The 26,449-nt window shown below is 45.0% G+C and overlaps 1 protein-coding gene across 10 annotated transcripts in view; it reads left to right on the forward strand.

The window, feature by feature from the left end:
- The window catches only part of LOC132882239 (NACHT, LRR and PYD domains-containing protein 12-like), a 1,431,284-nt gene that overhangs the window by 402,978 nt on the left and 1,001,857 nt on the right, over nucleotides 1-26,449 (forward strand). Inside the window, exons 1-5 of one of the 10 annotated variants that reach the window (XM_060915513.1) lie at nucleotides 15,405-15,557; nucleotides 20,417-20,559; nucleotides 23,065-23,181; nucleotides 23,580-23,696; nucleotides 25,622-25,675. The exons of the other annotated variants lie outside the window; for them this stretch is intronic. Coding sequence (XP_060771496.1) covers nucleotides 20,507-20,559; nucleotides 23,065-23,181; nucleotides 23,580-23,696; nucleotides 25,622-25,675 — 341 coding nt within the window. The 5' untranslated portion in view covers nucleotides 15,405-15,557; nucleotides 20,417-20,506. Of the gene's footprint in view, nucleotides 1-15,404; nucleotides 15,558-20,416; nucleotides 20,560-23,064; nucleotides 23,182-23,579; nucleotides 23,697-25,621; nucleotides 25,676-26,449 lie in introns of those variants that run through there. 10 annotated transcript variants of the gene reach the window in all.

A 26,449-nucleotide genomic window follows, 5' to 3' on the forward strand; every position in this document is an offset into this window, starting at 1 on the left:
TAGATACTGACTATATACATGATATGTACACAATATGTACAATGTGTACAACGTACACGGAGGATGAGGATAGCTGCCTACAGCAGCTATCATTACCAAGGTGCGCGGTGCAACTGCTTACAGCGAGTCACACCCGCATGAAGACACAGAGTGTGTCGGCTGAATGAAGGGGAGCGTGGCTCCTTTAAGCGCTGCCCCGTGCTGTATTGCGCATAGAAGGTTAGAATATGTGGCGTGGTTATGAACTGTACATACCACCACTACACTCCCAACACGGCAATGGCTAATAATGAAATGTGCTCCCTTAACAGACCGCGGTCGAGAAGACAAGCGCTATCATTACATGGCTACTGAACAGAACAGAACAAACACGTAAGAAAATAGACAGACACAGGATGAGAGAAAAAGAGAAGAAATACTCGCTAGCCTTACCGCCACATGTAACAGTTACAGATAACGAGTACACACATAACACAGTAGCTACGCAACAATAAACAACTTACATTCAAGGACGCATGGAATGCTCACACGGCACAAATGATGGACGTTGGATCCTGACACGTCCGCGATAGAAAGACAGAAAGCAAGAAAGAAATGAAACAGAGAGAGAAAGAAAGAAACGGATCCAAATATTCACTGATGAGAAGCAGGTGTTGCATGGAGTCCCCGTCTGATGTGTGCTGTTTTCTTCGATGTTTGTGCGCATCTTATATAGTCCACGCAGCACAGTGTGATGGACAGTGGCGCCAGGGTGTCTGAAGTTGGCGTGTGATGGACAGTGGTGCCAGGGTGTCTGAAGTTGGCGTGTTGTAACATGCCCTGACAACTAACGAGTTGGGAGCCACTATGTCTGACAAGGGTGCCTGTTTACTACTTTTAAAGGTCAAAATAATTAAGACCTGGCACCGCAATTCTGAACAGCCGCCCCCAACTTTGTAGAACAAAGTTGTGTCCATGATGTCAGGCAGAGGTGTCCTGAGGGAGTGAAGGGAGTCTTACCAGGCGTGAGACTGGGCGTGTGTAGGTCCGGTCCTTGACCTGCACCTGTGCAGTACGTACCCTGCCATCTGCTCCAGGGGTGACAGCAGTGACCTTGCCCACAGGCCACAGGGCACGTGGGAGCTGAGGGTCGACAATCATCACGATGCTGTCAACGATGAGGTCCTCCCGGTCTCGTTGCCACTTGGAGCGGGTTTGAAGAGAGGGCAGGTAGTTCCTGATGAACTTAGCCCAGAATTGGTCCGCAAGGGCCTGGCACTGTCTCCACCTGCGCCTGCTCAGGATGTCGGAGTCGGTGTAGACCACTTGTGGTATGGAGGGGTCGTGCCGCCCCATCAGCAGCATGTTTGGAGTGATGGGATCTGGATCTGCGATGTCTGACGAGGTGTAACCCAAGGGCTTGGAGTTGATGATGCTTTCCACCTCGATCAGCACTGTCCTCAACACCTCCTCAGTGACTGTCTGTGCATCGAGTGTAGTGTGTAGGGCAGCTTTGATGGAACGGATCTCCCGTTCCCAGGAACCACCGAAGTGCGGAGCATGTGGAGGATTGAACTTGAAGTCAATCTGTTGACTGGCTAAGTGAGACTGTAGCTCTGGGCTGAGGGCTTTGAACGTCTCCTGCAGTTCAGACTGACCCCCTCTGAAATTGGTGCCTTGGTCGGAGAGCAGCTCATGTGGCTTCCCTCGGCGTGCGATGAAGCGCCGCAGGGCCATCAAGAAAGCATCAGTGTCCATGCTGGTGAGGAGGTCTAGATGCACTGCATGGATTGTCAGGCACTTGAAAACGATGCCCCACCGTTTCTCAGTGCGTCGGCCGATCTTGATGAGGTACGGCCCGAAACAATCCATTCCAGTGGAATAGAAGGCTGGCTTGTGCAAGCGCAAACTTGATGGTGGCAAGTCAGCCATTCTGGGGATCACTGGTGTGCCTCGCCACTTCTGACACTCTGGACAGCTGTGCTGATGTTTCTTGACAACCGCTCTCCCACGCACGATCCAGTACCGCCGGCGCAGCTCAGCAAACACTCGCTCTGGTCCTGGGTGCGCCAGGTGGCTGTCGAAGTCTCGGATGATGAGCTGGGTGATGGGGTGCTGAGGGTCAAGCAGGATGGGGTGCAGAGTCTCCTCCTCAACCGTGTCACACCTGCGCAGACGACCTCCGACCCGGATCAGCTGTGTCTCAGCGTCGTACTCCGGGGACAATGTGAGGATCCTGCTGTCAGTGGAGACTGGCTTCCCCGCTGAGAGCAGGGTGAGGTCTTCGGGGAAGGAGTCACTCTGTGCCTTCCTGAGGAGTGCCATCTCCGCTTGCCTGTAGTCCTCAGCTGTGATGGCGGATGTGGCCGCCCCGTGACGCGCTCTGACTGTGGCCTCCAGCAGCTCTGGATATTGACTGAAGGTCCCTGCATCAGGCAACGCAGGGTCAGAGGTCACGGTGATGTGGCCGCAGAACTGGGACTTCCGCAGCTCGGTGGCGTCAGCAGCGATAGTGGGTGAGGGGCCTGGACCAGTCGGCCATGCTGTCTCGTCCTGCCACAGGAAGGGAGGTCCGCGACTCCAGCAATGCTCCTGGACGAGCTGTGACAGAGTCAGCCCCCTGGCGATATCATCAGCTGGGTTGTCTGATGAGTGGACGTATTGCCGAACGCCGTCGACTGTCACTCTGACGGTCTTCTCCTCCAGCAACTTGACAGCTGCAGCATCCTGCTTGGACCGGGTGATGATCTTCTCGTTTCGGTACGGCACCACATCCATCTGCCACAGCCTGGTGACGTTCTGCAGCAGCTCCACTGATGGTGACGGTGCACTGATGAACAGGCACGCTGAGGTGGAAGACCGATGCTTGACAGCCTTGGCGGGGCCTTGAAGTGTCCACCCAAGGTGTGTCTTCAGGGCAATGGGTCCACCTGGTGGGCCTATGTGCACAGGCTCGATGGGGATGAGGAGGTCTGGGTAGTCAGACCCAATGAGGAGCAGCGGACGGGCCTGAGTAAAGGAGTGAAGAGGCAGCCCTCTGAGGTGGCGGTAGGTCCTTTGGAGAGCCTCAACTGGGTGTGAATGAGGAGACAGTCCCAGTTCGGGTGATGTGAAAGCCCGCTGTATCTTGTACCGCTGCTGCGGTTGACTGAGGGATGACACAGAGAAGGACACTGACCTCCCCGGCACCGTTCTGATGTCATGACGGATGGTGCGGAGGGCCAGGTTCTCACTCTGTCCTTTGAGGCCAAGCTGCTGTGCTGCTTGGGGGAGGAGCATGGTGCGCTCTGACCCGTCATCGAGGATGGCGTAGGTCTCCATCTTCTTGCCCCTGTGATGAAGGAGCACCTTCACCATCTTCAGCAGCACACAACTACCTCTCCGTGCTGGGTCGAGGTAGTAGGTAGATGGCTGGCTGGGTGAAGACAGTGTCGCAGTCTCCGGCCTGCTTTGTGCATTCACCTCATGCAGTACCTCGAGGTGCAGGCGATTGCACTTCGGGCACCGTGCCTTGAGGTAGCACTGAGCTGCTTGATGGTCGCGTCCACACCTCCAGCACTTCTTCCCGGTCTTGATCCACTGGAGCCTTGGTTCCAGTGACATACTCTTGAACGCAGTGCACTGGTTGAAGTAGTGCTCTGTGCTGTTGCAGAAGGGGGAGTACTTCTTTGGAGGCTCCACCTTGGCAGGTGTGCGTGGAGCTGACTTTGATGGCTGCTGAGCTGACTTGGCTGGGGGGTCTACCAGCAGGACCGTGGTGGAGCGTGTGGCTGCCGGCTGCTTGCCTCTGGTGCTCCGCTGCCACTCTGCCTGGCTCGCTGTTGCCTTTGGCGGGTCGTTGGTCTCGTCCAGCTGCACACCAACCTCATGCTGTAACCATGCGGCGAAGTCCAGGAGTGTGGGGACAGGCACACGGTCTGGGTCGATGTACCGCCTGAAGGCAGTACGCAGCTCGTGAGGCAGCTTGGGCAGCAACCGAGACACATGCGAACCACACCGTAGCTCAAGCTGTTCCTGGGTCCCCATCTTATCCAGCATCCCCACCAAGGACTGCACCTTCAGGGCGAAGTTCCTGAAGCCTCTCTGGTCACCGCTCCTGACAGGGGGCTCAGCCAAGACCTGGTTGATCTGCCTGAGTGCCAGTTTGCGGGGCTGCCCAAAGAGCTTCGTGAGGGCTGCCATCGTATCACTGTAGGGATAGCTGCTGTGGCAGTAAGCATCCGCTACCAGGACAGCATCCTCTAGCTTCAGGTGGTCCAGCAGGATCTGATATTTGAAGCGCTCTGTCGCGTCGGGTGGTAGGACGTTGTCGAGCGCCAGCTGCATCCTGTTGAACTGCCGTGGGTCGTCCTCGGTGAACGCTGGGATCCTCATCTTGGGCCCGCGGTAGGTCAGCTCCTGAGGGGGAAGAGATGTCAGTCGCTGTGGGACAGGTGACAGCCTGTGATGATCTGGTGCCACTGCCCTCTGACCGGCCGACACCGGTGATGACGTCCGCTGTCTCTGAGCAGACGAAGGGCGCCGTGGGCTGAATGGCGCTGAGTACTGTGGGGTGGCAGGAAAGGGTGAGGATGACGTGAATGAGTGACCCCGTGGCAGATTCATGCTCCTCAGGTGCTCTGTCAGCTCTGCCGTCAGTGGTGTTGGCAGATGGGGAGCTCCTCCGTGTGGCGGTGTGGACGTCGCTGCCTCAGCTCCTGCGATGTGTGGCCGAGGTAGAGGTGACGACTGCTCTGCCACCGGGGCGCGGCGATGTCCACTGGTTGAGTCAGCAGGGCTGTATGTTCTGTCCTGCTGCAGTGGTGATGATAAGACTGCTGGGTGGGTTCCAGGCGTGACGGCTGGAACCTGGATGTCCCTCGCTGGAGTGCGTGGAGGTGATGCATAGTGCTGTTGCAACAGGTACTGCACATCCCGCTGCAGCTGCCGATTGTCCTCCTGCATCTGCCGATTATCCCGCTGCAGTTGCTGATTGTCCTCCCGTATCTGCTGAAGGGCGAGGAGGATAGCTGCTGACGTGTCCAGGGGAGTCTGCCCAGCAGGGGGAGTGTGTGATGGCTCCCGGGGCCTGCTGTCTCCCACGTGGGAAGAATCATCCTGGGTGTGTGCGCCGTCCTGTGGCAGCCGTCGCTGAGCCTGGGTCACCACGTAGTCATCCAGGTGCCTGGGGTGGTGGTGCTCACGGCGAGGACGGGCACTGCCATCATGAGTGGACATCCTGACTGTGTAGAACGCTGTATCCGGCTCGAAGGACCATATAAAAATGGGTGTCCGGTGATGGACAGAGTAAAGGACTGTATAAGAGGGACACTGGCTCAGGTATACAGCAAGCTACCCAGGCTGTCCGGTTAGAACAGGAATTAATGGATGTCCACTCATGAGCAACAGTGTAAACCGTGGTTTTACTAGAAAACAGAATAAAATACAAATACAACAAGACATGAGTAATAATATACACACAAGCAATAATGTAAATAATAACAATGATATAAATACAAATACACATCGCATTAAATATATATTAACGCAAATGAATAATAATTATATACAATGTAATACAAATGTAAAACACACAAATGAATACTATATAAGTAAAACAATGTAAAGCCCAATGAATGCTACTTACACCCCATAATAAATAACACAACACACTAGACACTGACTATATACATGATATGTACACAATATGTACAATGTGTACAACGTACACGGAGGATGAGGATAGCTGCCTACAGCAGCTATCATTACCAAGGTGCGTGGTGCAACTGCTTACAGCGAGTCACACCCGCATGAAGACACAGAGTGTGTCGGCTGAATGAAGGGGAGCGTGGCTCCTTTAAGCGCTGCCCCGCGCTGTATTGCGCATAGAAGGTTAGAATATGTGGCGCGGTTATGAACTGTACATACCACCACTACACTCCCAACACGGCAATGGCTAATAATGAAATGTGCTCCCTTAACAGACCGCGGTCGAGAAGACAAGCGCTATCATTACATGGCTACTGAACAGAACAGAACAAACACGTAAGAAAATAGACAGACACAGGATGAGAGAAAAAGAGAAGAAATACTCGCTAGCCTTACCGCCACATGTAACAGTTACAGATAACGAGTACACACATAACACAGTAGCTACGCAACAATAAACAACTTACATTCAAGGACGCACGGAATGCTCACACGGCACAAATGATGGACGTTGGATCCTGACACGTCCGCGATAGAAAGACAGAAAGCAAGAAAGAAATGAAACAGAGAGAGAAAGAAAGAAATGGATCCAAATATTCACTGATGAGAAGCAGGTGTTGCATGGAGTCCCCGTCTGATGTGTGCTGTGTTTTCTTCGATGTTTGTGCGCATCTTATATAGTCCACGCAGCACAGTGTGATGGACAGTGGCGCCAGGGTGTCTGAAGTTGGCGTGTGATGGACAGTGGCGCCAGGGTGTCTGAAGTTGGCGTGTTGTAACATGCCCTGACAACTAACGAGTTGGGAGCCACTATGTCTGACAAGGGTGCCTGTTTACTACTTTTAAAGGTCAAAATAATTAAGACCTGGCACCGCAATTCTGAACAATTATTCTAATAATAAAAAAGAAAAACGTTTGGTAGCATTTCTGCTGTTTGACGCCACTGCGCGTTAAATGGCAGTGCCCCCCCTGCTGCTTACCCACGCCCCTCCAATAGATGTGCTCTGGCGCCGACTCTGGCAATCGCCCATGGCCAGCAGTGTTGCACGATTTTATACTCCAGCAGCTTCTGTTCGAGGCATGAGTATACAAGAAGCCAAGGTACATAGCACATGAAAACCAAAAGGCTGGTGACAATGTTTGATGAATTGCATTTTCCTTCAAATTGTAGGTTATATCAATATAAAAACTTATGTTTTTATATTGAGTTATTTAATCAGTTGTTTCTGTCGCAGATCAGGAGAGCCGAGGTGAAGGTGGCCGTTGCAATGGTGCAGCACAATGTGCCATTTGCAGTTGCAGCCCATTTCAGCCTGAAATTTTCAGACCCAGCTCGGTCCCTAACCCATGTATTTTGCATCTTAAATCAATTTCATCACCTCTCAGGCTATAAACTTAACTTAGAAATAAGTGAACTGTTTCCTATTATAAGGCTGCTTGCCAGTATTCATTCACTTCCCTTCCTTTCAAAGTTTCAAATAGTTTCACATACCTTGGTGTTAATGTTGTGGATAAATTCTCCAACCTTTTTTCTGCAAACTTCTCACCCCTTCTCAAACGGACTGAACTTGACCTTAAGCATTGGAGTTCACTTTCACTCTCTGTTGCTAGTCGTATTAATTTGATTCAAATGAACATTCTTCCCAAATTTACTTATCTATTTCAGTGCATTCCTGCATTTATTCCCAAATCATTTTTTCACAAACTAAACTCTGTTATTTCATCCTTTGTATGGAATTACAAATCACCGCGTATAGCGAGAAGCGTGCTACAACATCCAAAGTGTCTTGGTGGTATGGCAGCACCAGACTTTCAAGCCTATTATTGGGCTTCCAATATACGTGCAATAGTACACTGGTTGTATGAGGATCCAGGTGCACCTTCATGGTATGTCTTAGAGGCCCTGTCTTGTCAACCCTCCTCTTTGCCAGCCTTGGTCTACTCCTCTACCCCTGACCCCTCATCAAATATTTCCAAAAATAAGGTTGTCAGATCAACTTTAAGGATCTGGACTCAGATGGGCCGTTATTTTGGATGGATGTCTTTCTCTTTAAACGCTCCCATTCATTCTTACCACAATTTTACACCATCCTTAATAGACAAATCATTTTTGAACTGGCAGAAATTGGGCATTGGGTCTTTTAATGACCTTTACTCTGATGGGGTTTTCTCCTCTTTTGATCAGCTGTGTAAGAAATTTAACCTCCCTAAAAGTAACAACTTTCGTTATCTTCAAGTCACAGACTTTCTTCGTAAAACACTCTGTTCATTTCCAACTCTGCCCCCATGCAACCGACTTGATAGCCTTTTAGAGCAACCTGAGTCTTTCAGGAGAATAATTTCTATTTTGTATAATAATGTAGCAAGTGTTCTAGGTGGGTGGACCACAGAAGCATGGCAGGCCAGTACTGAGTTCTCAATAACTCTTTTATTGTCAGCTTTTCAGCTTCTACACATTTACTCAGATATACACACACACACACACACACACACACACACGTGTTCTAGTCGGGGAGAGAGCCCGCTCTGCTCTCGCTCTCTTCCTTAAATAGGGCGCAGCTGCTGGGAAGACACACAAAAACAGGTTAATTCACATCAGGTGTAGTGATTCTGCCACTTACCTTCCCTGACTCTGCCCTCCGGTCACAGACAGACACTTGACCATGCCCCCACTGCCACAAATAAGTTTACACAGGGGGCGGCACGGTGGTGTAGTGGTTAGCGCTGTCACCTCACAGCAAGAAGGTCCAGGTTCGAGCCCCGTGGCCGGCGAGGGCCTTTCTGTGCGGAGTTTGCATGTTCTCCCCGTGTCCGCGTGGGTTTCCTCCGGGTGCTCCGGTTTCCCCCACAGTCCAAAGACATGCAGGTTAGGTTAACTGGTGACTCTAAATTGGCCGTAGGTGTGAATGTGAGTGTGAATGGTTGTTTGTGTCTATGTGTCAGCCCTGTGATGACCTGGCGACTTGTCCAGGGTGTACCCCGCCTTTCGCCCGTAGTCAGCTGGGATAGGCTCCAGCTTGCCTGTGACCCTGTAGAACAGGATAAAGTGGCTACAGATAATCATACATGAAAATCCCTCACCTTTTGGCGAAATTCGCCGTTTTGAAACCAAAACGGGTGACCTATGTGAATCGTGTAGATCCGATGAGAAAAAAATTGGGGGGGGGGGGGGGGGGGGGTTTGATATTGACCCAAAGGTCAAGGAGGTCGCTTCGCATCCATAGACAGTTCGTGCCAGTTTGCGCCTCCTCCTCCTGCTTTGATATTGACGCGATAGCAACGAGTACATCTTGCTGCGAAGGGCAAGCAGCATCATTTCGCGCCTCTTCTCCTGCTGGCCAGAGCGTGCACACATCAGTCAGAGTGCAGACCAGACCACCAGAAGCTGGAAGCTGGATTGAATCATCGGACTGAATTTCCTACTTTTTTCAAACTTTCCTGATTGCTATCAAAACAAACAAAAACTTCCGGCTTGATTACGTCAGCATTCGAAAGAGGGTGCGCGCGTCTTTTGACAATCCCTGTGTCCGAAATTGCTCGCTACTCACTATATAGACCCCTTTGCAGGAAACGTCATTCATACGTAAGCGGAAATTGCGCGCGCAGCCTGGACTCAAAAAAGACTCAGCAATGCCTAGTTGTTGTGTTGTCGGGTGTCAGAATCATAGCAGTGATGGGGTTAAAATGTACAGAATTCCAGCAGGATCTCACCCATTCCAAAAAAATCGCCGACGTCTATGGCTACAAGCCATCAAACGTGTAGACTGAGATGAAAGCACTATCAAAACTGTGCGGGTTTTCAGCGCCCACTTCATCACAGGTAAGATCAGGCTATTTATTAAATCTTTCTTTTTTATTCTTTCTAGTCTTCGTTTATTGATGTAGCAAAATACTTTGGTAACGTTTGTCTGATTAGCTGGGTCATAGTTACACAATGTAATGAATATTGTTAGCATGTTAACTTAGCTTTGCATGCAATTTTGTTTGTAGGAGAGGTCTCGCTTGACTCAAGCAGTCCAGATTTTGTGCCATCATTATTTGTGTATGCCGAAAATCACAATTTTAAAGCAAGGATGGAAAGGGAAAATTGTGTGCCCTCGCTCTAAATGCCAACTTACGCTGACTGCTCTAACCTAGCTCCCGCCCCGTTCAGTTTCATTTCTGCTCTCTGCCTCTCGCTTTTTACGCAGCTCTGATTTCTCTTAGCTGCACTCTTTACACTATCATTCCTTTCATGCCATTACCTCCTGCAAATTGCTGTTTAGTGTTGGTATTTGCTGTTGTAGCTAAAGCTAAAGGTACGAGTATATATCTGGCCATTGTATACCAGGGAACTTACTAATATCTTCCGTCCACTCTTTAATTAAATATGGATCTGGTAGGCGATGTCCACTTGTTAGAGTTAACTTATTTATGTAGCATTCTCGATCTTGTAACGACAATTGTTTTGCATAATCTGACAGCTCATAATGCCGGTCTATGGGCAGCGCCATTGTTTCTGAGTCCAGGCTGCGCGCGCATCCTGGCAACGGTTGGTTTGTTTACAAACATGCAAAGGGGTCTAATGAGGTTTTTCACCCACGTGACCAAGTCATGTGATGCATCGTTAGGCTGCCATTTTGGACGTCACGGCTCGAATCAGTTTGAATGCGAAGAAGGCGACAAACGAAAAACATAAAAGAAAAAGGAGCGAGATGCAGAAAACACCTTCACTATCCAGCGACGTAGGGCATTTACAGGGCGAGCAGAGGGAGAGGTATTTGCAAAAATTGAGGTTAGCAGGCTTAGAGAATGACGTTTACTTGCTTCCACCAGGATTGTTCACTGACGTACGGAAGTACACGAAGCCCTCGTCTTTACCTGACTTCGGCCCACATGATCTGTATACCTATGTCGTTAAAAACCCATCGCCATACACAGGTATTGATCTGAAAGCGTATAAGAGTTTGGATGCCGACAAATATTTTGTATCAGGCTGGGTAACATGCCTACATCAGCGGGTCGTCCCTGGAGCCGGTGGTCGCCATCTTATTACAGCTAAGGTTTGTTCACATTTTCATTTACTTTCGGTCCTCAGGATAAACAAAATGTTATTAAATGTCATTGAAATAACTTCTTAGTCTGTTGAGACATGGCCCGTTATAAATTTGCTGTTACCAGGCAATGACCAAGAACTGTATTATTAGGGTCGGTGTCTGTGTTGTAGCAGTGTACTAGCAGCTAGCTGTTAGCACTAGCTAATGTCAACAACATAGTATATTACTGTAGCAATGTTTACGTTCAGTCATTTGGATGACTGTTAAAACCTTTCAGTCTCAAGTTTTTCCTTTACTGTATTTACTAGTTTACTGTAATTATGATCCGGCAGCTATTTACACCGGATCCAGTGTAAATAGCTCCCGGAGCGTGCTCTGGCTTACTCCCCCTCAAATTAAGCAGCGCGCTCCGGCTTGCTCCCGGAGCGCGCTGCTTAATTTGAGGGGGAGCAAGCCGGAGCGCGCTCCGGAACCTCAGCCGGAGCACTCCGGGAGCAAGCCGGAGCACGCTGCTAAATTTGAGGGGGAGCAAGCCAGAGCGCGCTGCTTAATTTGAGGGGGAGCAAGCCGGAGCGCGCTGCTTAATTTGAGGGGGAGCAAGCCGGAGCGCGCTGCTTAATTTGAGGGGGAGCAAGCCGGACTGCGCTCCGGCAGCTATTTACACTGGATCCAGTGTCTGTAACATGTTTTTTTTCAAGCTGGTTCTCCCTCTCTGTCTGCAGCGTTAGTATGTAGCTTGACCTTCAAAATGGCGGACACCGGGGCATCATGTGACCCTGTGACGTCAGGTGAAAAACCTCAATAGGGCACTGTATAGTGGAGACGCCATTTTGTAGTGCTGTCCATGCTGAAAGAAATCAAATTAAAAGTCTCAAATTTGATTTAATAAAAGACAGCAGCAAAGAAGAAAGTATTCAGCCTTGATTTAAAAAGAACTGAAAACTGCAGGTACTTCCATATCTTGGCAGGCTGAGTGGTATGCTGGGGCACCTCTTGCCAGCAGAGGGAACTTGTGCGGTTCAGTGTTGACCTGACCATCCCCAGCTTCAAGGAGGGAGAGAGCATCGTGGAGTGGTGGGGTCATGTCTTCGACAAACCAGACAAGTACCCCTCCCTGGGTGCACTGGTTAAGTGTTGCCTCTCCATCTTTCATGGACCTAGAGTCAAGTCCTCATTTAGTCTGATGAATGATGTAATTGATCAAAGGAGTGGCAACATGAATGTGGAAACATTTAATGCAATACAGACGGTCAAGTACACGCTGATGTCCAGGGGGAAGACAGCTATGCAGCTCTTTAGAAGGGAGGACGTGAAGTTGGGGAAGTGGACAGAACATTGTGCAAGAACATTAACTCTGCAGCAGCCACATACAAACACCAGCAGAGGGTGAACAAGGAGGAAAAGCAGCAGAGCAAGTATGGCTCTCAAGCAACTTGCAGTGCTCAGCAGGCCAAGAAACCGACTGCTGAAGAAGAGAAGCGGGCAAGGCTGAAACATGTGGCAACTCTGCGAAAGCGGGCCATGGAGACACTGGTGATCCAGGCAAATAAAAGGAAAAAATGATCACTATTCCTTGTGTGTTCTCCACTTTCTTCGTTCTATTATTCGCATTTTTTCCAGGGCATAATTTCACTATAACTACATGTATTTGAATTTGTATTTGTACTGTATGTCCTTGTGCAAATGTCAATACAGTATACTTAGTAAGGAGGCTATAATATTTATTCTGGGGGAGGACCCCCCAAACAAAATAAAACAACACCAGAGGCCACGTCACCACTCGCGCACCCTTCTCACCTTTTTCACCATAGACATCCTATTATTACGTAGACGGAGAGTTGGCTGTTCTGACGCGAGAAATACGGTCGCCATCTTGGAGTGGTGAGATAAGCGCGAGATCATAGACATCCTATTATTATTATTATTATTATTATTATTATTATTATTATTATTATACTGTCTGCAAGGGGGTGTATGGGGGATGCAAGTGAGCGAAAGGCAATGGAGGAATGGGTGGCCTGCTGTAAGTGTGATAAGTGGTTTCACGAGTCATGTTTTAATGTTGTATGCTAATATTATATATTGTTATTAAATGTTTATTCATATACTACCTTTTTTATTTATTTACTAGTTTATTCATTTACTACATTATATTTTTATGTTTGACATTAATTTGTTATAAATAAATGTTTTGATATGCTTTAAAACAACAAAAAAAAGTTTGTGGTCAATATATGGTCATCACACATTGTCCTACATACCAAACAAAGTGCCCCACTCACCCTGAATCCATCAGCTTTGCTGAAGGGGGGTCAGATTGTGTTGAAGGATGTAAAAGGCTCTTATAAATTCACTGACTAGATTAATTTCCCCTTTGATATGTTCTTAACAATCTATTTAAAGAAAACATACACACATTTGAATCATTATAATGGATTTAGATTGTTAAAACCGCATTTTATTTAAAAAAGTGTCCCGCTTTACCTGAATTTACCCTCTCCACTGCAACAGATTGGTGGTTGTAGCCGATAGAAAAACGTTAAGCTGTTTATATCTAATGTATTTAGTATCACACATTTTTTGTAGGATATTAATCACCGTTTCCCAGAGGCGCATCTTGTCACCAGTCAAGGCAGGCAGCTGCTTGGGGCCCCTGATCCACTAGGTGGCGAAAGAGAGTCGAGATTTGACACTTGCGTTTTGAAAAGTCATTGCGCGTATTAACCTGCAAATAGAAAATTGTGCCTGTCGTACATAAACCAGCTATTCTTCTAATTACGACGTCAAGAAGAAAATGAAGAGGAGCTATCCACCCGGGAATGGAAAAAGAAAAAAGAGGAAGAGGAGAGAAGAAGGCAAGACAGTGGTAAGTCAGTCGAAATAATAATGAATGATGTAGTGCTATAGAATGGTGCTAGTCTAGTTTCACTCGCGTTAGCATGGCCATACTTTTCTTTTGTTGATTTTAATGACTGTACTACAGTCACTGCCTGGTTTAATTTGACAGCAAAGTTAGTTAACTTCAGTTGGCTCTCCAACAGACCGCACGGTGTGCCATGCATGCCCAGACACAAAGGCTAAAAGCCTTTAAAGTTATTTTTTTTATTTGTTTGTTTTAATATAATTGGCAATTACCTTGCACTGTCTGTTAAAATGAACAGAAACTTACAGTAACTTAAGAAATATAGAAAACGCTGCTCACAAATTGTTGTTTTTATGAAACATTTATGAAAATGCTGACATCTATTTGTAACTTTTTGTAACTTCACTTTTTGTAGCGTGTGAAATAAAAAAACATTACTGTTCACAATTTGTTGTTGATTTATTGAACTGTTTGTAACTTCACAATTTGTAACTTGTGAAATAAAAAAACTATAGAATTTGTTGATGTTTTATTAAAATAAAGAGTTTGTCCGAGTGAATTTCTGTTGTGTGGTGTGGGGTGGGGTGGGATGGGGGGATTTCTGCTTGGGGCCCCACCAGACCCTAGAATCGCCTCTGCCGTTTCCTCAACTTCAACAATCTCCGCCATCTGTTCACTTAATATCAGGATATTCTATTAACGTGAAGCCAACTATGAATAATAACCCCGCCGCTATCCTTTATCATAGCTACATGTATGACAAAATTTTTTATTATTATTATTATTATTAAAGAAAAATCAATTGGCAGTACGGCGGCACGGTGGTGTAGTGGTTAGCGCTGTCGCCTCACAGCAAGAAGGTCCTGGGTTCGAGCCCCGGGGCCGGCGAGGGCCTTTCTGTGTGGAGTTTGCATGTTCTCCCCGTGTCCGCGTGGGTTTCCTCCGGGTGCTCCGGTTTCCCCCACAGTCCAAAGACATGCAGGTTAGGTTAACTGGTGACTCTAAATTGAGCGTAGGTGTGAATGTGAGTGTGAATGGTTGTCTGTGTCTATGTGTCAGCCCTGTGATGACCTGGCGACTTGTCCAGGGTGAACCCCGCCTTTCACCCGTAGTCAGCTGGGATAGGCTCCAGCTTGCCTGCGACCCTGTAGAAGGATAAAGCGGCTAGAGATAATGAATGAATGAATAATGAATTGGCAGTACATTACACAGTAACAAAAAAGATCTGTCAATGTCATTACTAGTAATTACAAATAAGCACATTAATAAAATTGTAATTGCTATTGCTATCAGGGGGTTACAGATTTACAGGCAAGTTAAAAATATATACAGAGTTCAGTGCAAGCACTGATAGTCCTATTAGCTTTCAAATTGGGGGAACACAGTATAGAATACACATATTGGCTCATTTCATTCTGAAAGGCACAGAATGATGGCTTGCTGCCCAGGAATTTACCTCTGTGTATGTGATATTTAGCCATTAAAATGATAAGGTTAATGATGTGTGTGTGTGTGTGTGTGTGTCTTGCTGTGTATGACAAAAAAAAAAAGCGAGCCAGCGCTGCCAGCGCATTACACTGAGTGCAGCGGATCACCACTCCAAGACGGCGGCCCGCGTCTCGTCTGCGCTTTTAGAATTTACACTGGATGCTCCGTCTACGTAATAGGATGTCTATGTTTTTCATCCCTGGCCCGTTTTCATGCCTGGATAATGAGAGAGAGAGAGAGAGAGAGAGAGAGAGAGAGATTTATTTTCCTGCCAATCTTCTGTTCCGCACTCCAGTCCAGTAGGTGGCGGTAATGCACCTTTAAGCTGGCTGCCAACCGCCATTATTCAACCCAGAAGAAGTTGTTGTTGTTTTCCAGAAGTGAAAGTGTTTCTCTTTCAGCCTCGACGCCATTTTATTGCTGCTGGAAAAATAAAGAAAAAGCTGCAACAGCAGGCGGAAACGGGGACATTAATGTCCCCCAGCATGGAGTGCTGAGTAAAAGTAAGTGCTGTGTTGGAGAGAAATGTGGTTGTGTTTGACTGAGCTCGTGTAAAAACAGCAGTAAAACTGCGGAACTGAAATCCTCTTCCCTGTAAAGCTGCTGTTTATCGGCTGTGTGTTCTATATTCGAGTTTCTCTCTTCCATTTCTCATCTATTAAACACTCAGAGAGTTTGAATGACAATGAATGTAATTGTACATGTCGGCCTAAAGGGCTCTTTCCAGGCCTGGAATTGCGTCATTTTAGGGGCGGGGCCACGTGGCCTTTTGTGCTGTCAATTTTTTGAGTTCACCGAGGCCATAAAATAAAACAATGATTTTAAGTTCATGTCTATAATGAATTTAATTTAAGGACTAATGACTCTTCTGAGGAAGATTGGAGTCTCAGTCGAAACTATCAGGCAGGTAAAGAAACATCTCCGACACTATTATGTCTGAAGATAAGAAAATATTGAACACATCTAAACTTATCAATCCATCACTCACTTCAAAAATTGTAAAACTTATTAAACCTTTATCCTCCCATAATTTTTGTTCAATTGACACCGAATGTGCAAGAGCATCTTCAGACTGTACTACTACGCAGATTTTTGATTCATCAAAATTGAGCCGGGGGCGGCACAGTGGTGTAGTCGTTAGCGCTGTCGCCTCACAGCAAGAAGGTCCTGGGTTCGAGCCCTGGGGCCAGCGAGGGCCTTTCTGTGTGGAGTTTGCATGTTCTCCCCGTGTCCGCGTGGGTTTCCTCCGGGTGCTCCGGTTTCCCCCACAGTCCAAAGACATGCAGGTTAGGTTAACTGGTGACTCTAAATTGAGCGTAGGTGTGAATGTGAGTGTGAATGGTTGTCTGTGTCTATGTGTCAGCCCTGTGATGACCTGGCGACTTGTCCAGGGTGTACCCCGCCTTTCGCCCGTAGTCAGCTGGGATAGGCTCCAGCCCACCTGCGACCCTGGAGAAGGATAAAGCAGCTAGAGATAATGAGATGAAATGAGAAAATTGAGCCTGGAGTTCATCAAAATGTTTGACTGTAAATGGAACATATACTAGCATGCAGGCTACTGATTAACCCATAAGAGCCCAGACCGATTTCTCAATCAAGGAAAATTATTGAGGAAATAAAATGAACTAAATAGACGACAAAGAAAACATTTCTGACCTTTTATTTTTTAAAATAGCACTTTCATGTCTCAAGATCTGAAATATTAAATTGCAAATTTGCAGACACTGCAACGCTATTACACTGTTAACCCCAAAGTTCATTCTATGCAAACAGTTTGAGTAAATTCCACTTTTAAAGATGAGTTTTATTGCATTACTTAAACAGTGTGAGTATATGAAGAGTATATGAGACAGTCATTGGGTTACTCATTTCTGTAATTTAAACAAACTATCCTGTTTTACCTCAGGCCACAGTGCTGCCCTGCTGTGATTGGCTCAAAACTCAAGACAAGTCTGTGCTTGTCCGTTGACGGCTCCAGAGGAAGTTGCGCCATTTTCTAATTTACACAGAGCAATTTAAGGTCTTTGCACTTTTGACAGCAAGCTAATTAGCATTTGTTAGCGGCTACAGTCGGTACTCGGCATGTTAAAAGTGGGTCAACATTGTAACAACATAACGCTACTGTACAAGCAATGCTTATTTAACGGTAACAAACTTAAGCCCTATATGTTGAAATTCCTCTCTTATTCACTCGTTAATTTATCACACAGTCTTACCTCAGTCAACTTCTTCCCTCCTTCTGTGAAAATTCAACGTCTCAGACGCGGACACAAATGGGCGGGGGATGTGTTTGATTAAGTCTCCTGGTTGGCTGGTGATAAATTGGTGTCATTATAGAGGGGTATCGCGTTACGTCACCGTACCGTGAGATTTTGTTAGGGCGCCATATTGGAAGACCTCAAGTACATACATACATACTCACAATATAAAACAAACTACGAGCGAGAGTGAAGTGACACGATGGCTGATAATTCTGGTTATGTGAGTACATTACCAGCTGCAGAAAGGGCACGGTATGTGGAGAAACTGGCTGTGATTGATGGGTTTGACCCATATGATAAGACTCGCGGCAAGGGAGAATGGAAACATAAGGAGGACCTGACACCAATTCTGCCATCTGTTTGCTACCCAGACATTGTAAACTATTTGTTGTTTACACCCAGTGCCTACACTGCTGATGACTTGAAGGCCTACAAAGGGCTACAGGCTTACAATTATGTTGTTAGTGGCTTGGTTCGTGATATTACAGCTGTTATTAAGAATAACCTACACATAGTTATGGCCAAGGTAATCTTGTTGATATTTATCTTTTAATATCTTTTCAGTTGAAAAATTAATACTTTTTGTTACTATTCAGGTATCCATAATTTAGGTTAACTTATCCAAATTATACATATGTATTTATGATATATGCCTACACAACAACTATGCTTTATTTATATAATAGGAGGGAGAGCAAGCCCCAAACCATCCTTTATTATTATTATTATTAATAAATTGTAGAAGTCTGGGAGGCTTGCTCCTCATACAGTTATCAACTTGGGGCCAATTTAGCATGTTTTAAATCTGAATTTCTTGCGTTTGCTTACCTCAAAGTGTCCACAGATCATGCACAGACGTATCCATTATATCCACAGTTTTTTGCCAAGTCTCACACAGGTTTCTTTCAAGTCTACTGTTGGGCCAATAAATCATAAATAAAACAGCTCAGATTTGTTTAAGTCGTTTGCCACTCCACTTTATTCTCGTGGGTTCACATACCGCTGCCGTTATTTCCCCCTAATCACGAGTTTGTTGGTCTTCCAATATGGCGCAGGGTCTGTTTACTTCCGGTTTCGGGTGACGTCAGTACTATCCCTCTATAGCACGTCGGAGCGGTTCATGCCTGGCTCGAGTCCGATCCACCACTGATGAGTTGCCCAATAAGAATCCAGAATGTCATCAAAAGACGTATTTTTTTCTCAGTAGACGCAGGTGATGTTAAAGCCTATTGGCAGTCACGAGGCAGACTACAAAACCACAGGGCATCAAGGCCACTGTGGCCTTACGGCAGATATTTCTTTCCAAGGGCACAAGGCCAAATTGAGAGGGCATGAGGGCTGTGGCCCTCGTGAAATTCCTGCCCTGGCTCTTTCCTTTCCTCTGTTCTCTCCCTGTTCCTTCTGCAAGCTTTCATTGTATTCCGAGGCTGCTTGCTTTGCAGATTTGAGCAGTTTTCCAGACACCTCCGCCTCGTAACACTGTGTCAATAAACTCGTTAATCTTACGAGACGTCAGATTCACAAGTGTTTGGTGAGACGTCTGACTCCTAAATTCGGTCTTGATGTGACGCGCCATGCTGAAAGCCCTTTCCACATCACAGTTAGAATTTGGCAGCACCAACAGCAGCTTCATCAGCTGACAGAGCTCCCTGACCCTCACCTGCCCTGAGCTCACAGATGTGACTTTGGACAGCTTCCCCCAGAACTCAACTGGGAAATTCTTATAATTTGGCACCAGTGCTTCCAGGTTAGATGAGACATAATCCAGGACTTCTAAATGGACTTGTTCTCTGGCATTGGCCTTCATTACATTTGGGAATCTCTCTGCCAAAGTCAAAATCTGCTCTGGTTTCACATCATCATGGTCCTCAGGATTGACCACTGACAGATTCGTCAAGATTTGATCTCTCTCTGGGAATTTTTCCTTTATTTTTTGAAACCTTCTGACGTAGAATGCTCTCGCATCTCTGTAGAATTGCTTTGTCTTGTGACTGGAGCGTGCTGATTTTCACATCGGAAAATCACATATTTGACGGAAGATGGATACGATGTGTTAATAGTACCTGAAGATACAGCAGTAATTGAACAGCGTAAATTTTGCTCATGTTGTGAGAGAATCTCTTTCACATCCTATAAATACAGAAAAAAACGATGAGTCGAGAGAGAGAACTGGACGGCGTGTCCATTCATTTGATACTGAAATCATGTTTTTAGATGTAATATAACATCACACGTGTTTCAGTGGACAAAAAGGTAACAACAAGATTCAGAAATACACAGGGAAGTTTATCACAGAGTGATTATAAATTAATCTCGCCATGGCCTTTTCCTTCGCGCCAATTCCGTGATTACTGTAGGGACTTTACCTTCAAATTTCAAACAGGTTCAGTTCACCTTAAAATCAGCTCTCTGTAAAGGGACACCGCAAGAAGATCATAGGTTCTGGAATTTTGGAAAAAATCTTTTATGGTTGCAGAGATGCAATGATTTTAGGAAAAAAATAAATAAAAAATAACTGTAATTACGTGCTCACACACGCACACACACACACACCACTTAACGTTATAGCACAAAATAGAAAGGGTGTATGTGGTCTAAATTGTTTCTGTTTGAACCAGAAAAGGTTGTAGTTTTATGAGTGACTTAGTTTTGGAGGTGAATCGTCACAAACTCCTGCCTGTTGCGCGACACCTGCTCCTGCCGCTCCAGCACTGTAAAGTGAAAGTCATTTATTGCCATTATTTAGCCTTGTGCCTAGCAAGTGCGCTTACAAAGGTGATAATTACAAAGAGACGCTGCTTTATTATAACTGTGAAAGTCGAACACCAAATCAGTTTAAAAACAAAACAATGATTTGTACCATGTATGAATTTCCTGGGTTCCAGAAAATGGCTGGAGCAGCTGCTGCTCTTCTTCATGCTCTGTGCACTGACCGACTGATCGATAGGTTCGGGATGAAGCTTGCTCGCTTGCTCTAGATTCCGTGAGATTGTATGTAATTTGCAGGCACCAGGGAGCCGCTATCAATATGTGGGAAACTCCTGGAACTTGTGGGAGACTTGGGACGTCTGGAACTGCATGTTTGTTTTTGTCTTTTCTAGGAGTGAAATTCCTTCCAGCAGAAGAGATCCGCGTCTTCAGGAATCAGCAGTGAGTCCATGAGCTGTGTGTCCATACACTGATATTCAAAAATGGAGAGCCGGGATCTGGACACAGATAATGTGACCCCACCCTCAGAAAACCGGTAAACTGCCATGTTCTAATATTTTAGTCATTAACTGTTCTTGTTTTTTTCGCGGTCCAAATCCTGTGCTCTGATTGGCTGGCGAGTGGGTCTGTATCCTACGGTACGGACCCCGGTTACAGACCTCTGGCGACTCGCTCGTTCACAACAACAAAAAACATAGTAGCATTTTTTTGTCAACATTTCTCTTTTTTTATGATTTATTTATAAGATTATCAAAAATCTTAATTTTTGGCAGCATTTCTCAGGAGAATAGCATTAATTTTACAGCATGGATAGCGATAACGACAGTGTTCACAGTGAAAGCGAGTTTTACTCCCCTGAGGAAGAAGAAATAAAAGAAAACATTTCAGGAGAAAGATAAAAACCTCTAACTTGCTAACGCCTAACAAAAACATGGCTGAATCCTGAATGACTCCTATTTGTATAAATGGGGGACTACATAGGCGGCAAAATGTAGTTTTTTTTTTTTCTCCTGCCATGGAAGTGCACTTGTATACTGAGGAGGAAGCCATTTGCATTACAGCCGTGAATGAGGATTCAAAATGGCGGCTCACCTCGGCACGGTTTCCCCTTTCGGGCGCTCTCATTTTCTGTTAGAATTTGGTACAGAAAAAAATAAATATATTATTTACCAGCTTAAGGTCGGTCCGTGTGGTGAAATACCGTGACCTCGGCCCTGAATACTGACCTCCGCCCAGAGGGCCTCGCTCAGTACTTTTAAGACCTTGGTCACAGTATTTCATGATACGGACCTCCCAGCTGGGAAATAACATATATATCTGAAATATGGAGTGAGTAGATATGAGAAGAATAACTGAACACAAATTTATCCTCCGAATGAAAAGTTCTCAGTCACCACTTTAAACATTCAGATTCTGTTCACTGTCAGTAAAATGATGTTCTTATAAAATAATAAAGCAGTTAAACAGTAAAGAGTAGGTATGAGACGATACACTAAAGCCACGATACGAGTCGTATCCCAAAACAGGCTTCACAGGACCAGACTGATGAGATGGAGAAAGATTATTTGAAAGTAAATTTCCTTTACAGAGGGAACCCACGGCGAAAAATAAACAGAGGAGAGAAATATTACATATTTTGCATGAATGCATTTTGACTGCGCTGTATTGTCACACTGTGTTGCATAAATCAGTGCTTTAAAATTCTTTTTTTATTCACGCTCACTTAAGGGTGCAACCATATTTCCATTTTGTGGGCGGTGTCAGAGGTCAACATGACGTAGAATCATCGATAGGTTTCCTGTATCTTGATTGGCTCGCTGCTCCTGACACCGCGATGTCGCCGGATGAACAAAACCTTGTTGAAAAATAGCAGGGTGCAAAACCTGTGGTTGCAAAAATAATCACCGTGATAATACGGGAAAGTGTTTTTTCTGTGTTCCATTGCTGACAACCGAGCGACGTAAACGACTTGCTAAACAGTGGCTACACAACTTGGGAACAGGTCACACTTTAGAAACTCTCCTTTGGCAGAAATTCTGTTTGTGAGGACCATTTTGAGTCCGATTGCTTTGAAAGGAATCTCCAGGCCGAGCTCTTGGGCTACGCAGGTCACGTTCGACTCAAACTCGATGCTGTGCCAACAATATTCCAACACCGTCTACGGAAAAGGGGTTCAGGCCGTGCAAGCCGATGAGCTGGAATAGTACAGACGTTCAAAGAGAATGTATATATTTTGGCGCTGCCTAAAAGCAGAGCTCCAGATGAGTGTAAAATGTGTTAGTAAATAATCCCACGTGATTTTTATTTTTCAAGCAAATTAAAAACCCATCGATCTTCTGTAAATAAAGAGACAAATTGAATTGTGCGGTGCTCCACGCTTCACCTGCTATAAACTCTCACTCAGCTTCGAGCTGTCACAAGCCTATATTTAGACTATATACACTATTGTGGCACACTGCATGTCTATATCTGCATTAACACGTGCAATAAATAAATAAATAGGCTCGTCCATACCGCTGTCCATACTGACTTGAAGATAACTCTTTTTCATCTGACTAAATCCAGGCTCACAAGTATGTTTACATCGCCTGCACTTAACTTCCGCTACCTGGCCATCAGCGACTTGACGTCATATTGGTTGCCCATGTGCAATAAAACTTGACGTGTTTTGGACCTTTAAGCACTTAAAGCTACTTATGATGGCTAATCAGGTGGCTGCACTTGTGTGTGTGTTATTATAATTTGGGCTTGTACTATCGATATCGATCATGTTTAAATGCTGTACCGGTCCCCTTTAATGTAGAAAGATTGTTTGATGGTAAATTGGGCTTTAAATGATTAAAATCCCAAATTAGTGTCGTCACATATGCTACTCCCTCTGCTGCTGCTGCCGAGTGTGTAAGAAGAGGTGGAGGTCATAATGAATATTGAACAGAAATATGGTGAAATACGATATGATACAAATTCATCTCGCCAGTATTTTGTGTCGGAATTCTGCGTAAGAAAAACTGTCTCATGTCCACTCTATAATGCTGTACAGTAAAGTCCAGATGAAGAGATCAGACTCACCAGAACCCAGCTGTGTCTCCATGAAGAGCGATGCGTCTATGGATATTCCCTGGGACTTCAAAACTGGAAACCCGTCACCTGGACACAGGTAACATCCCATAATTCTCAGAGTTAAAGTCACTGCAGAGTGAAAGGCCGTGTTACACATTCCTTTATCCAGTTCAGATCATTAGCAGAATTTTGATATTTATTAGTTTGTTCTACTTTAATTAGGCCATAATCCTGCTACAGTACTTTCAGTAAACATTTTAGAGTAATTAATATCAATAACTGTGCAGTTCAGTGTTTCACAGTGTCACGTACATCATCAGGAAGTAAATTCATCTGGATGTGGCAATAAAAGTCAGAGTAATGGTGAACAAAATCACTTAAATAAACAATAAAGACTCATTCCACTGTTCACTGTTGGGCAAATTAAGTCACAATAACAAATCATTCAAAAAGTGTAAATGGTTTATTTAATGGCCTGTCTATAATGCTGTACAGTGAAGTCCAGATGAAGAGATCAGACTCACCAGAACCCAGCTGTGTCTCCATGAAGAGCGATCGGTCTATGGATCATCCTTTAAGCTTTAAAACTGGAAACCCGTCACCTGGACACAGGTAACATCCCATAATTCTCGGAGTTAAAGTCACAGTAATGGATGTGCTCCACTGTCATTAGCAGCTGTTTTGATGTTTATTATAGTTCCTTGGTCTTTAGTGATGCTACAATGCTTTCAGTAAATGCTTTAGAGGAAATAGTGTAAACATTTATTCAGGTGAAAATGTCTTATGGCTAATGTTTTGAATGCTAAAGCCAGAAATGGTAATATAAGCAAAAAGAACTGAACCAGCTGAAATTCTGATCTCTTATCTCATTCATCTTTGGATCTCAAACCCAAATGTCTTCAGTGTAAAGCAAAAACACAAGAGCTGGCCTTGCTGTTCCAGTACTTTTGGAGGGGACTGTCGGAAGAAGAAGAAAAAATTAGAAGCCTAAAATTAAAACAGGGACAGATTTTTCTCCAGATCCACAATGTTGATGTATTTAGCGTTGTGTTCTCTAAATAATTATTCACTTGCTCCATTTATTGCAGTAAAATTGGGACTAAATCTAGTCATGAAAGTGTTCCGGATTTTCCCGGAATTCCGGATTTTTAGATTTTCCTCCAGATTTTTTCCGCGAATGACCCAGAAATCCGGATATTTGACAAAACTCTTGAAAATCTCCGGTTTTCCAAATGGAGAAATTTATTTTTCAGATTTTTCGTGTTCCTAGACGCGGTGTAATACTTTGCATCGTCCTTGCGTGGGCGCAGTCCTTAACTAGCCCAAACACAGTTCATTGATTAAAGACAGGTGTTCTTTGTTAATGGCACGCGTGCCAGAGCTCGTTAGGCGTGCCTTCAGGTGCACATGCTAAGGCGCGCAGGACTGACACTGTTCTGCGCAAGCGCAACACAATCGCACTAGAAAGCATGTTCAAGCTGCCAGTGTAGCTGCAGTCTTTTTAGTTGCGAATTACGAGTATTTTCTCGTGTCAATAATTCGCCATGTCAAAACAAGCAAAATTTTCCTCCTCCTTTTGATGTGAAGAGAGGTAAGCAATTTATTATATATATATATATATATATATATATATATATATATATATATATATATATATATATAATTTTTTTTCCCATCAGAGTTGCATTTTGTGGTTTCGAAGCTAAGTTTTAGTGCCGTTTCTAGAACACAACATCAAGAAAACGTGGAAGAAACAGCAATAATGGAAGGGACAGTTTCTAAACTACCTAAAACTAGCAATGGGAATTATTTTTTGTTACATAATGCACTCAGGCTGCTAGTCAGTGTGTCTCTCACACACACACACACACACACACACACACACACACACACACACACACACACACACACCCTACGCCCCTGATTTACATGAGAAATTTGGTATTCATTGGTGTTTAAATTTACAGACAGTACGAACTAATGTAAACAATCGGCTTCAACTCGCATAAATCTGAATTGGAAATGTTTAGTTCACTTTAGCTTCTGCAAACGCACAACTCTACTAAAAGATTGATAAACGAAGCTCAGTGTCCCCAACATTGAAACCTGAAAGCTTTAGAAACTCTAACAGACCTTTACTGTTTAACAGCACTGTTTTGGGATTTTGCTGAGTTTACCTTCAACTGTCTGATTTTTTTCAAAGTACTGAACTGTGTAGCAGGAAAATCACCGCGTTTTCTAAATGCACTCCTGAAAATTACTCATTAACTAGGGGAATTAAATTTGATATTTTTGACATGTTAATCATTAATGTACATGAAAGAAAAAGGCTTAAAAGTTGTAACTTGTTTTAGTGAAAATAAGTACTAAAATGCTCTAGAATGCAGGGTTTTGCGTGTTATTAAAATATTTTCAGGGGACATTCCCCCCCCATTTCAGGTTTTTTTTTCTTTGCTCCATTTTCATCTGTATAAATCTGAGACTCCAGTATTAAAGGGATTAAAGTTGTTGTCTTTAACAGCTATTTTTGTTGCCAGTGTTTTACAGAAGGCAGGAGACAGAAGAGAAAAGATCTTCATCACAGATACAGGGTAAGATCAAACCCAACAACATGACCGTGACACTGACGCTCTGGTATTCTAAACCTCTCTGCTGTTAGTATCTACAGGATTAGATTATAGAAAACATCACTGAGCTCTATATAAAATCTGGAGAGCTCATCGGCTCGTCAGGGTGAAGCCAGCTGGCCGCCATCTTACCACTCCCATCACGGAGCGGAACGGTCATTTAGACCAGGGGTTCCCAAACTTTTCCATGCCAAGGCCCCCCAAACAGCATTAGCTTCTGGCCGGGGACCCCCTTTGCAAACCCACAGACAATGCCACAAAATATGTAAAGAAACATCAACTTTTAGAATGTTTTCTCTTACTTTTATTCAATAGTCAATAATTGTTACATTTGTTTAGCATAAGAATATTATTAACTAACATGTTTTCAACACAAATATTTTCGCACTGAACAATAAACTGTATAACCTCCTGTAGTACCTGATTCAACTCGTTATCCATCCTTTTTGCGACCAGTGCCTCGCGATGGAGCGTGCAGTGTGTGGCCACTACATGCGGGGCCTTCTGCTTAATGAGAGCGGTCACTCCACTGATCTTCCCGGTCATTGCCGCGGCTCCGTCCGAACACACCCCCACACAACGGGTCCAGTCCAATCCGTTAGACTCGATGTCATCATCCAAAACTTGAAAAATGTCTTTCCCAGTAGTTCTTCTTTCAAGTGCTTTACAAAATAGTATTTCCTCCACAAATCTTTCCTGTGAAATAAATCTGATGTACACAAGCAGTTGGGCCTCATT

Source organism: Neoarius graeffei, chromosome 2, assembly GCF_027579695.1.
Source record: "Neoarius graeffei isolate fNeoGra1 chromosome 2, fNeoGra1.pri, whole genome shotgun sequence".
NCBI classification, from domain to species: Eukaryota; Metazoa; Chordata; class Actinopteri; order Siluriformes; family Ariidae; genus Neoarius; species Neoarius graeffei.